Source organism: Chelonia mydas, chromosome 3 (genome assembly GCF_015237465.2).
Source record: "Chelonia mydas isolate rCheMyd1 chromosome 3, rCheMyd1.pri.v2, whole genome shotgun sequence".
NCBI classification, from domain to species: domain Eukaryota; kingdom Metazoa; phylum Chordata; order Testudines; family Cheloniidae; genus Chelonia; species Chelonia mydas.
Genome location: NC_057851.1, coordinates 97,358,589 through 97,371,773, shown reverse-complemented (window position 1 = coordinate 97,371,773; position 13,185 = coordinate 97,358,589). Strand labels below are relative to the sequence as shown.

The window sequence follows — 13,185 nt, the reverse complement described above, 5'->3', positions numbered from 1 at the left end:
GGCAAGGGATAGATAGTAAGACAGAAAATATCACAATGCCACCACATAAATTCATGGTACGCCCACACTTTGAACACTGTGTGTGGTTCTGGTCACCCCCTTTCAAAAAGGATATGTTAGAAATGGGAAAAGTACCAAGAAGGGCACTAAAAATGATTAAGGGTATGGATCAGCTTCCATATGAAGAGAGATTAAAAACACTGGGACTCTTCAGCTTGGAAAAGAGATGACTAAGGGGGGATATGATAGAGGTCTATAAAATCATGACTGATGTGGAGAAAGTGAATAAGGAAGTGTTATTTACCCTCTCACACAACACAATGAAATTAATAAGCAACAGGTTTAAAGCAAACAAAAAGGAACTATTTCTTCACACAATGCATAGTCAACCTATGGAAATCATAGCCAGGGATGTTGTGAAGACAAAAAGTATAACTGGGTTCAGAAAAGAATTAGATCATTAGAATTAGATAGATCCATCAATGGCTATTAGCCAAAATAGTCCAGGATGCAATTCCATAAACCAGGGACTTTCAGATTCTGGGACTGGATGAGAGGGGATGGATCACTTAATAATTGCCCTGTTCTGTTCATTCCCTCAGAAGCATCTGGCATTGGCCACTGTCAGAAAACAGGATTCTGGGCTAGATGAACCATTGGTCTGACCTAGTATGGCCACTCTTATGTTTTTATGAAGTTATTGAAATAATGCACACAGGGTATTAAATATAAACAACATTTACAATGCAATGTATTTATTAATCATTATTATTTCATTATTCTAACACTGTAAACAGAAGCTTTACATTTGAAATTTAATACCTACCTTTCATCTTGAGGTAACTGCAGCCAATGAAGAATAGCTATCACCCTTTCTTCAAATGGGATTGAACTGCATCAGAACAATACAATAGCAACTGTATTTCAAAGAACTGAAAATTATGTTCACATGAGTTACGAAACCTGTCTTCATTTCAAGATCATTGAAATCACTTGGCAACAATAAGGTTGGATATCCATTAAATATATGACAGGTTTCAGAGTAGCAGCCGTGTTAGTCTGTATCCGCAAAAAGAACAGGAGTACTCGTGGCACCTTAGAGACTAAAAAATTAGTCTCTAAGGTGCCACAAGTACTCCTGTTCATTAAATATATCTAGATCAATATTTTGGAGTACTACAATGATGGGAAATTTTACAAATAAAAGGCTAACGGCCTGATCTAAAGCCCACTGAAGTCAACAGGAGTCTCTAGCTTCCATGGGCTTTGGATATGGCCCTAAATCTTGCTTGCCTTCCTCATACAAGCAGTACAACTGATTTCACCAGGCATGCTCACATAAGGTGAGAAGGATTTGTTCCATATACTGTATTTTTAACACCATTCTGGTGTTTATAATGTGAGCCCAGTTGCCAAGTTTCTAATGACCACACATGGATAAAATCTGGGATCAAAACTCTGAAGTAGACTGGCAATCATAGATTAGTATACACCCACTAAAAACAGCCTGTATGTTACTGAGACAGCACCACTTGTTGCTGATGACAGCTGTAGCTTGAACGACACAATGCAATTCCAAGTGACCCTGTTCAACTAACTGGAGAAAAGTGTAGAATGTCCCACAAGCAACCAACAGTCAGAATCTACGTGACAAGAAAAACAGGACCTGAGAAGAAGATTGAGGACCTCAGGGAAGATTTTTATATTATTAATGATGATCCTCAAATGCACATACTTTTTCCACTGCAGAGAAATGTTTATTCATAGGGAGGAACAACAGTTGACCATAAAGGCTACTGCCTTACTGTGAAATACCTTGAAAACTTGCAATAAGGTCAATTTGACAGTGAAATGTTTCCCATAACTACCTCATTACATAGAGTTTTTCAGCTACATAGACAATATCATGTAAAGATTTTCCCACTTCATGTAAGGGAAGAGCTCAGATTGAGTGATCAGTGTTAGAATGTAGGTATTTGTGAAATATTTGCACCAAGTGTAAATATAAGACAGCAACGCATCACCAGATTCAGATGGCAAATCTTTTGCATACCTCTCCTAAGCATGTTATAGCATAATAGGTTCTTCAGTCAGTTACACAACATGCATAATGGAAAATGCAGGCTCTGGCTAGTGGGATTCTGCTTTTTCACAATGTGCAGGTGTGATGTTATGAGTGTATAGAATATCTCATTGAAAGGTGACAGGGCCAGAAAGAGTTAATTAACTCACAGACTGACCTGACCCATGGCCGAACTTTAGAGACTGGTTAGGAAGATATGTAAATGAATAGAGCTTTGAAATGCAAGCCTGTGTTGTTAGGGATAGAAGAGTAGATGTTTGCTCAGGTCTTGTGATGTAATCAAACCAGTCTTGTCTATAGCTTTGATTCAAAGATCAAAAAAGGAATATTAACATATACTTGAGTGAAATAGTATTATTGTCTATGTCTCTTTGAAGGTTGATATAACCTGTATCTGAACTGTTTAATGGATACATTATCCTGTGTAATTGCCATGATGTTTGGAAGAAGGAAAGTTAAGCCTATTGTTTTCTCACGCCAAAAGGCTGCAGGAAATGTATGAAAACCTTGGGACACGGATCTTTCTTCATCTCAGATCTGCTTTGAGTTTCAAGAGGGGGAAACCTTAAGCCATAAGGATTGAGATCCCCAGACACTGACTGCAGTCACCCTGAATATGGACACTGGACTATAACCTATGGACGATTTCTAAAGGACTTTTGGCAACTACAACACATCTCTGCTATGTATCTGAACCTCAAGAATTGAATTCAAGTGTGTATGTATGTTGACCTTTTAACCAACTCTTTTCTTTTTTCATAAATTTTAGTTTAGTTAATTGACTGTAAGCGTGTATTTTGGGTAAGATCCGAGTTATCATAGAATATCAGGGTTGGAAGGGACCTCAGGAGGTCATCTAGTCCCACCCTCTGCTCAAAGCGGGACCAATCCCCAATTTTTTCCCCAGATCCCTAAATGGCCCCCTCAAGGATTGAGCTCACAACCCTGGGTTTAGCAGGCCAATGCTCAAACCACTGAGCTATCCCTCCCCTCCTCCCCCCATCATTTGACCTGGGTCTGGGGCTTGGGATCAGGAGAACCTTTTCTTTTATATGACGAGAAGATTTTCAGAATTTATCATCATATGTTTGACATGTGTGGCTGGATGGAGGCCTGAGGCTGGGTACTTTAAGGGAACTGCATTATTTGGACTTCTGAGTAACCAGTGAGGTACTACAGAAGCTGTTTTGTGCTGGCTTGGTAAATCTAAGTATTGGAATATCCACCAGCATTTGGTGTTTGTTTGCTCCGTTCTGTTTGCAGTTCACCCTGATTGAGTGACCTCTGCTGGCTCCCACAGGCAGCACCGTCACAGCAGGACTATATTAGTAAGCAGGAAGATATTTATCTTCTGTCATCTATCATTTTGTGAAAGATGATCCAAACCAGGAAAGGAAGCAGAACAAAGCCTACATATCATTTTCTCTCTCTCACACACACCCCCTAATTCAAGGGTAGTCAATAGGCAGACCACGAGCCAAATCCGGACCATCAGATGCTTTTGAACAGACTGCAAAATCTTTTTATTTACTTATTATCATTATCGTTATTATTTTTGTATTATTTTCTCTGGAGTCTAGACCATGACTAGACCGTGACCAAGACATTTGGACCTTGACAAAAAAATGACTGACTACCTCTCCCCTAATTTATTGCTCTACCAAAGGAAAACACACACACACCACATGATGTTTACATACCGATTGTATGTTTTATATAAGTCTGGAAAAGTTCCATTAATTCTCACATCTGATCCAGGCCAGAAGAATGTACCAGCTTTTAGACCTTGATGCATAGCTGTCAGCCAGATCTGTGGGATGAGGACAAGTATAATTATTTAAGGCATGGCTACACTTGCAGATATAGAGCGCAGTGAGTTAAACCACCCTTGGAAAGCGCAGTAGGGAAAGCGCTGCAGTGTGTCCACACTGTCAGATTCAAGTGCACTGGCGTGGCCACATTAGCAACTCTTCCAAAGGCAACAGAGAGCAATGCATTGTGGTAACTATCCCAGCATGCAAGTGGCTGCAACATGCTTTTCAGATGGGGTGGGGTGGAGTGGAGTGTGACAGGGAATGCGTTGTGTGTATGTAGGGGGAGAAAGAGTGGGTTTGTGGGGGCTGAGAGCATGTCAGCATGCTGTCTTTTAAGTTCAGACAGCAGCAGACCTCCATCCCCCTGCCTCTCTCTCTCTCTCTCTCACACACACACACACACACACACACACACACACACACACACACACACACAGAGCAAGCAACATTCTATACTAATGGTTGCTTTGTCCCAGAGCAGATAAGCAGCCGGCTGTCAGAAACGGAGCTTTGAAAGGGCATGTCTGCATTCCTGCAGCCAATTCCAAAACAATGACAAGAGTGGCCACTTGACTTAAGGGGATTATGGGATGTTTCCAGAGGCCGATCAGAGTGCAGCAATGCAACACCTCGTTCACACTGACGCTCGGGTGTTCGTTTCAGCCGAGGCGCAGCAAGCGTTATGCTTCTCGTGGAGGTGGATTACCAGGAGCGCTCCAGCTGCAGAGTCCAGGTGCTCTAAGTGCCTTGCCAGTGTGGTCGGGTCATGAGTTAGGGCGCCCGGGGCTGCTTTAATGCGCTCGAACGCACAAGTGTAGCCCTGCCCTTAGTGTTTGTCATAAAGTCCCAGCTCCTGGAGTCCTGTTATTTCATGAGAATTTCCACTTTCATTTTAAAAAACAAGTTCTAGCATTCATGTTTGTGGAGAAAAGCTTGAAAAGGTGACTTGAGAATAGCCTAAAGGTTCAAAACCCAAAAGGCAAATAAGAACCAAAAATGTATTTTTTGAAAAAATCTCATGATTTTTAGCCAAGATCATGATTTTTTGAGGCCTAACATGATTTTTGAATGGTCAGGTTGGCAATAATATGGCAAGTTGGGGGAAAAGAGGAAGCTAAAACTAAGTTGGGAGAGGATAAGTGGGAGACCTAGTGAAGTAAAGATGAGTAGCATAGGCTGGAGGGGAGGAAGAAATGGCAAGAGACAGAGGATGGAGAGTGAGAGACCTAAAAGCCAGAGAAATGGAAAAAAGAAAGGCAAAAAACACACACAAACTTTTAGTTTTAGTTCTTTCTAAGGCATTATTTCCAGGCAGAAAAGAGAGGAGGCGGAAGGGTGGGAATCTTTGGGTCACTGCAGCTGGAGCATGGAGAGAGTTAAATGACTTTGAGCTCTGGGTATCCAAGGAGTTGGGACTGTACCAAGATGCCTTTCCCAATTAGCATCTGCAGGGACCTTGGACTAGAACCATTCTACAGAATTATACTTTTTGGAGTGGGGCTGGAGAGGAGGCTGAAAATGAATAATGAAAATGTTCCAAACAGGGGTAATATAAATAAGATCATTAACAAATCCTGCCACCTAATTTTTTCATTATTGCAGTTTACATGTAAGCTATTTCAAAATCCATTTTACAGCTGCAACAATGTAATCATGTAGTTATGCTGAGTGACAGCTTCTTGGCTGCCTTGGAAATGCTCTCTGTAACATTGTTTCTCAGTATCACCATTTTCCTGAGAAATAACTAAACAACATAACCACTCTCTCTTGTGTGACTCATAGCAGTATATTAGTTATTAATACTTACCGGCTGTCCTTGATACCACTGTGGATTAAACTTCTCTGCATTTTTAAGTGAGAAGGAAGCATTTCTATGGGGGTCGTAGATCTTGTTATCAATTATACCATGGGATTCTGGATACAGCCCCTACAATGAAGATTGTGCCATTGTACAAAAAAGAAAATCCTTTTTTATATAAATCCTTATGTACATGTCACAACAGTGTCACATTTCACTGCTACAAAGATCAAATACATATTGATGCTTCTCAAAAGTAACGCAGCATTTTTCAGACTTTGTGTAAGTGGATGCAAGTCTATTGACTTACAAAATCTGAATTTGGCTTGACCTCTTCAGGCTGAGTTTACAGCCTACTTGCTATAGTTTTCGCTTATGCTCTTTTAGAGACATTTAGACAAAACAGAGCCTAAATGGATGGAATAACTTTAGCCTTTCTGACATCTTAAGGGTAGCACAGCTGATTTGTCACAGAACGGGATGGCCTTCATGAAGCAGTTGGGCGGATCCCCACCTGTGACTAGATGCCTCTGTAAGATAACAGACCAACAGATAGCTCACTGGCGGGGAGTGGGGAGTGGCAAGAGTAGGGAGGCTCCTGAGGAGACCACGTGACAGGGAAAGGAGCCAGAAGGGTGCTTACTACTCCAGCTAGGTGAAAGGCCAGGCTGGGGATACCTGCTGTGTGCCTGGTTTACCTATTTTGATTGATGTTGAACTGTGTTTGTGATTGAATAAACATATGCCTCAGAAAAAGGAATGGAATAGTGACCGTGGGGAGCTTTATTTACACTATCTGGAAAGTTAGTCCCCCAACTTTCATAAGAGTGGGAGAACTGAGGCAGAGGAGGGTCTGATGCCAGGTTAGGGGAAACCCCATTACATGGTGGCAGAGCAAAACTCTCTCTACCAGGCCAACTCTTCAAATTTGGGAGTGTGTGTCTTGAGGGGAGGGGGCATTAAACAACTTTTTAAAAAAAATAAGTAGAGATCCAGAGACTGTGCACATAACAGCATCCACTGCCACGCCACCCAAAGAGGCAACAGCACTGATGAGTCAGGAGCAGAGGGCAGTGAGGCTGTGATTCCATCAGTCTTAATTTGAGTTCTAAACTCTTTGCCCATCAAGCTCAAGCTGATATACCCTAGAAGGCAGTAAGACACAATCCAGTTTTGGAAGCTTTTTTTTTTTAAATTGGTTTATTTTCTCCTGTATATATTCAAGATGGGAGAAACCTTAGAGATCAGTTATTTGTGACACCTTCCACCCTTGGGCTGCCTCTAAACCAGATTTGAATCTCAGCCAGCCTTAGATCTCCTCACACCTTCAAAACTCATGAGATATTCAGATTGCTGGTTCCATTTCAGACCTCATCTATACCTACATAATGTCACACTTTCTGTTCCATGGGCAGGGCATAAGGCACATATCTTCCCAAAGAAGGAATGAGAAGAACGTAGCTTGCTTCTACTCCACTGGCCAAAACTGTGATTCAGCAAATTATGCCAGATTCATACCAATGCACAAAGTGAAGAAGGATACCAATTTATAACGCCACAGGAATTCCTACACCTGGTATTGGATAGTTTTTATGAATTATCTGGATCAAGTTAATCTAACCAGGCATAAGTAGTCTTTATATAGTGATTGTCACACATTAAGCCAGATCTTAGCATGAAAAGAAAAGAAGAAAAAAGTGTGGAATCTACATTTTCATGGTCCTGTGGGAAATCTTAAGTATTGTTCTTGTTGGATTTAATAATCCACAAATCCCGTTTCCCCTGGAATTGATTAAATTCAGAACAATGTATCTTCTAGAGAGAAAAACACAGAAGTTCTTACTGTGACAATGGTGTAGTGATTGGGGAATGTTTTTGTTGGATACACTGGTCTCATGTTGGGAGTGTATGTTCCACATTTTTCTAGGGAGGAAAAATGTAAAGTTACAAAAGTAAAAAAAATTTCACAAGACTCAACTATGTATACATTCAGTTTCAAAAATCACACCCCTGTAGAGTTGCACTCTACAACATTGTAGAATTCATACTTATGTCAGAATGAACATGTCACATTTGACTTAATAGCTAGTGGTAGAAACACATTCTAGATACTCCTTATGGGGCCAATCTTTGACCACTGACTTCAGTGGTCACAGAATCAGGCCTTTTAAACAATACCTGGTGCAGATGTATATAGGAATGACCAAAGAAGTCACGCTGTTCCAGTTAGAACACAGACCCGGTAGCTAGTGAGAGTGCTGTGCAGGGCGAGCACTAGTAATGATTTCAGTCTGGGAGTTCCCAGAAGCAAAGTCGCTTTTGACTGAGGGCTATAAATGCTGTCTTGCCCCAGTTCTCTGAACCATCATCTGACAAATTGCTATTTACTTTGCTTTCAGTTTATATACACATCCCATAAAAAGGACTGTTTATCATCATGTTCTCTAGGCATAAGCTCAAACTTATGTTCTTGCCATAGAATTGCAGGTCTCTTAAAAAAAAATAATCATCACTGCCAATATATATTAGAATGAAAAATCATTCATGTTAGGCCAAAATTGTCAAATTTGGCTTCCTAAAGCAAGGTGCCTAAATCTATACACAAGCACCTAAATAGGTGTTCTCTTCTTCTGAAAATTAGGACAATAACCCTCACTAAAGTACAAAAAAAAAAAAAAAAAAATCACACACAGACCAAAAGTTTTGTGTAAAGGATATAGATAAGCATAAAGTTAATAAGTCATCAGATTGATGTTCTGCTCTGTAATCTATGCATGCACTTTGGATCATTCTCTCCCATATGTTCAGTATAGTATAGATCAGGGGTGAAAGTAAGTCTAGGGACTTACCGGTACGGGCTGGGCTGGGGCTGGGGCTGGCTCTGGCCCCCGGAAGGGGTGGGGCCTTGGGTGGAAAGGGTGGGGCTGGGAGAGGTCAGAGCCAGCCCTGGCCCACCCTGTACTGGCAAGTGCCTCCTTCCCCCTCCCCGAGGTAACAGCGGCAGCTGGGGGCTGTGGCAGCAGTTTAAAGGGCCCTGTGTGGTAGCAGCGGCCGGAGCCCTGGGCCCTTTATATCGTCCCTGGAGCCCTGCCCCGCTTCCCGAGGGCTCCAGCAGCAGGACTCTGGGGACGGGGCTCCGGCTGCCACTACCACTCCGGGCCCTTTAAATTGTCCCTGGAGCCTGCCTCAGTTTGGCTTCTTAAATCCTAACCGTTAAGTGGAATGAACGGAAAGTTTATATCCATGGGCCCCGGTCCTGCAAATACATACGCATGAGTAGTTCCAATAGTACTATTGACCTGCATAGTTACTCCTGTGTGTAACTATCTGCCAGGTCAGAGGCTATGTGGTACTATTAATTTATTCAGTGTGCTATGAAATAAGTTAGCAACACATTGATTTACAATATTAAATGACAATAACTTACATACAGCACCTACCATTCCAGAATGTTTCATTACAAACTAAAGGCCAAAATCAAAGACCACTTAAATCAGTAGGATTCTTTCCATTGACATCAATGGCTTTCATCAGGCTTCAAACCTTTGACAAAATCATGGGGAGGAGGCGGCGGCGTCAGTGTGCTGTAACAGCAGTAGCTGAAGACTCTCTGCCAGAATTCCTCCAAGGGCCCACGGTTGTGTACACTACATCAGGAGCTCCAAACTTTGAAAGGGTCCATCATGTATTTCCTCTCTCATGCTGGCCCAGCTCTGCTGGTCAGTGCAGAGGTGAGGCCTGTGTACCCCAACCTCACTTTGGGTAAGATAGTGCTATTGCTGGCTCCAGGCTAGCACAGGGCTTGCACCCCCTATCCATACTGTGGCAGTCCCCTGCACAAGGCACGAAGGGGAGGCTAAGGCTCCTTGCATCATATCCTATCCTCCTTGTGCTCCCATGCATTGACAGCCAAAACTGAGCTATATTCCACATACTCGCATGTACATACCATAAATCATTTAACCTGCAAATGAAATGCAGGCACCAATAAGGTAAAAGGTGTCAAACGCTGAACAATATCCCCACCATTTTACATAATAGGATGTGACTTCAGCTGGTCACAACATTTGTAACACAAGGAAATTTCATCAAAGCCAAATTGTTATCAGTTTTAAGTTTTCATTGGTAAGACTTCTTAGGTCCAGGGCTCTCTGGTTCAAAGTGACCACAGAGAGACTAACTCTTGCACTCTCTAGCTTGATGGCATGGCACGGCGCTGGCCTGGGATGTGGGAGATCCAACTTCAAGCCTGCTCTGTGTGATTCAGAGTGATCTGGGATGAAAAGCACTGCTCCGAGTCAGGTAGAGCAGGTTCAAACCTGGGTTACCCACATCTCAGGCCAGTACCCATGTCACCTGACTAGAGAATGTGAAAGTTAGTCTCTCTCATCAGGAGTGCCTTAAAAAAAGCTCTGGACCTTAAAAAAAGCTCAGCTTTCAATCAAAAATGGACTTTTTGACATAATTCTATTTCATTAAAGTGTTTGAAAAATTTTGATTTGGTTCAGTACAAAATGAAAACAAAATTTCAAAACCTTGAAAGTTGCTGTGATATGGAATTGTCATCCTCCAGTCAGCTCTAGTGGTGATGAATATCATAGAACTGGAAGGCACCTTGAGAGGTCATCTAGTCCATTCCCCTGCACTCATGACAGGACTAACTTTCTAGACCATTCCTGACAGGTGTTTCTCTAACCTGCTCTTAAAAAAAAAAATCTCCAAATGATGAAGATTCCACAACCTCCCTAGGCAATTTATTCCAGTGCTTAACCACCCTGACAGTTAGGAAGTTTTTCCTAATATCCAACTTAAACCTCCCTTTCTGCAATTTAAGCCCATTGCTTTTTGTCCTATCCTCAGAAGTTAAGAAACTATTTTTCTTCCTCCTCCTTGTAACAACCTTTTACATATTTGAAAACTCTCCTCTCAGTCTTCTCTTTTCCAGACTAAACAAACCCTATTTTTTCCAATCTTCCCTCATAGGTCATGTTTTCTAGACCTTTGATCATTTTTGTTGCTCTTCTCTGGACTCTCTCCAATTTGTCCACATCCTTTCTGAAATGTGATGCCCAGAACTCGACACAATACTCCAGTTGAGGCCTAATCAGCATGGAATAGAGCAGAAGAATTACTTCTCGTGTCTTGCTTACAACACTCCTGCTAATACATCTCAGAATGATGTTCGCCTTTTTCGCAACAGCGTTACACTGTTGACTCATATTTAGCTTGTGATCCACTATGACCCCCAGATCCTTTTCCGCAGTACTCCTTCCTAGGCAGTCATTTCCCATTTAGTATGTGTGCAACTGATTATTCCTTCCTAAGTGGAGTACTTTGCATTTGTCCTTATTGAATTTCATCCTATGTACTTCAGACCATTTCTCCAGTTTGTCCAGATCATTTTGAATTTTAATCCTATCCTCCAAAGCACTTGCAACCCCTCCCAGCTTGATATTGTCTGCAAACATTATAAGTGTACTCTGTATGCCATTATCTAAATCATTGATGAAGATATTGAACAGAACTGGACCCAGAACTGATCCCTGTGGGACCCCACTCATTATAGCCTTCCAGCCTGACTGTGAACCACTGATAACTATGCTCCGGGAACGGTTTTCCAACCAGTTTTGCATCCACCTTCTAGTAGCTCCATCTCGGTTCAATTTCCCTTGTTTATTTATGAAAAGGTCATGTGGGACAGTATCAAAAGCTTTACTAAAATCAAGATATACCACATCTATCGCTTCCTCCCCCCCACATCCACAAGGCTTGTTACCCTGTCAAAGAAAGGTATCAGGTTGGTTTGACACGATTTGTTTTTGACAAATCCATGTTGATGGTTACTTATCACATTATTATCTTCTAGATGTTTGCAAACTGATTGCTTAATTATTTGCTCCATTATCTTTCCGGGTACTGAAGTTAAGCTGACTGGTCTGTAATTCCCTGGGTTGTTCTTATTTCCCTTTTTATAGATGGGCACTATATTTACCCTTTTCCAGTCTTCTGGAATCTCTTCCATCTTCCAGGACTTCTCAAAGACAATCACTAATGGCTCAGATATCTCCTCAGTGAGCTTCTTGAGTATTCTAGGATGCATTTAATCAGGCCCTTGTGACTTGAAGACACCTAATTTGTCCAAGTAATTTTTAACTTGTTCTTTTCCTATTTTAGCCTCTTCTGATCCTACCTCATTTTCATTGGCATTCACTATGTTAGACGTCCAATCACCACCAACCTTCTTGGTGAAAACCAAACCAAAAGTCATGAAGCATCTTCCACATTTCCTGTTATTATCTGTCCCCCTTCATTGAGTAATGGGCCTACCCTGTCTTTGGTCTTCCTCTTGCTTCTAATGTATTTGTACAATGTTTTCTTGTTACCCTTTATGTCTCTAGCTAGTTTGATCTCGTTTCATGCCTTGGCCTTTCTAATTTTGTCTGTACATACTTGTGTTATTTGTTTATATTCATCCTTTGTAAATTTGACATAGTAGTTTTCACTTTTTGTAGGACTCTTTTGATTTTTAGATCATTGAAGATCTAACTCCTGCTTAAGACAGGGTGTTTCTTGCCATACTTCCTATCTTTCCTACGCAGTGGGATAGTTTGCTCTTGTGCCCTTAATAATGTCTCTTTGAAAAACTGTCAACTGTCTTCTATTGTTTTTCCCCCTTAGACTTGCTTCCCATGGGACCTTACCTACCAACTCCCTGAGTTTGCTAAAGTCTGCCTTCTTGAAATCCATTGTCTTTATTTTGATGTTCTCCCTCCTACCATTCCTTAGAATCATGAACTCTATCATTTCATGATCACTTTCACCCAAGCTGCTTTCCACTTTCAAATTCTCTCCCAGTTCCTCCCTATTTGTCAAAATCAAATCTAGAACAGCCTCTCCCCTGGTAGCTGTCTCCACCTTCTGAAATAAAAAATTGTCTCCAAAACATTCCAAGAATTTATTGGATAATCTGTGCCCTGCTGTGTTATTTTCCCCAACAGAAGTCTGGGTAGCTGAAGTCCCCCATCACCACCAACTCCTGTGCTTTAGATGATTTTGTTAGCTGGTTAAAAAAGCCTCATCCACCTCTTCTTCCTGTTAGGTGGCCTGTAATAGACTCCTAGCGTGACATCACCCTTGCTTTTTACCCCTTTTATCCTTACCCAGAGACTTTCAACAAGTCTGTCTCCTATTTCCATCTCAATCCAAGTGTACACATTTTTAATATATAAGGAGAGAATGTTTTCATTGTTATTTTTAGGTAAACAGAATGTAGTCCCTCCAGATTGTAATTTGGACAGCACAGCAATCCTGACATTGCTACTCAGGCAAGAAGTACCATGGGATTTTTACAAGTGGCCAAGAGTTTGGTTGTATGCCTTATGTTTAAACTATCCTTATAGCTATAAGGGATAAAAACTTTGGGCTTTTTTTAAAAAAGAAAACAAAGTTCATATTCTGTAAAACACCCCAAAACCTGTGGAAAAATGCAC

The 13,185-nt window shown here is 41.4% G+C and overlaps 1 protein-coding gene across 1 annotated transcript in view; it reads right to left on the bottom strand.

Moving 5' to 3' along the window:
• The window catches only part of ENPP1 (ectonucleotide pyrophosphatase/phosphodiesterase 1), a 76,014-nt gene that overhangs the window by 26,150 nt on the left and 36,679 nt on the right, over positions 1 to 13,185 (bottom strand). Inside the window, 4 exon segments of the mRNA XM_037894812.2 lie at positions 827 to 892; positions 3,784 to 3,893; positions 5,705 to 5,824; positions 7,539 to 7,618. Of these exon segments, the coding sequence (XP_037750740.1) occupies positions 827 to 892; positions 3,784 to 3,893; positions 5,705 to 5,824; positions 7,539 to 7,618 (376 nt within the window).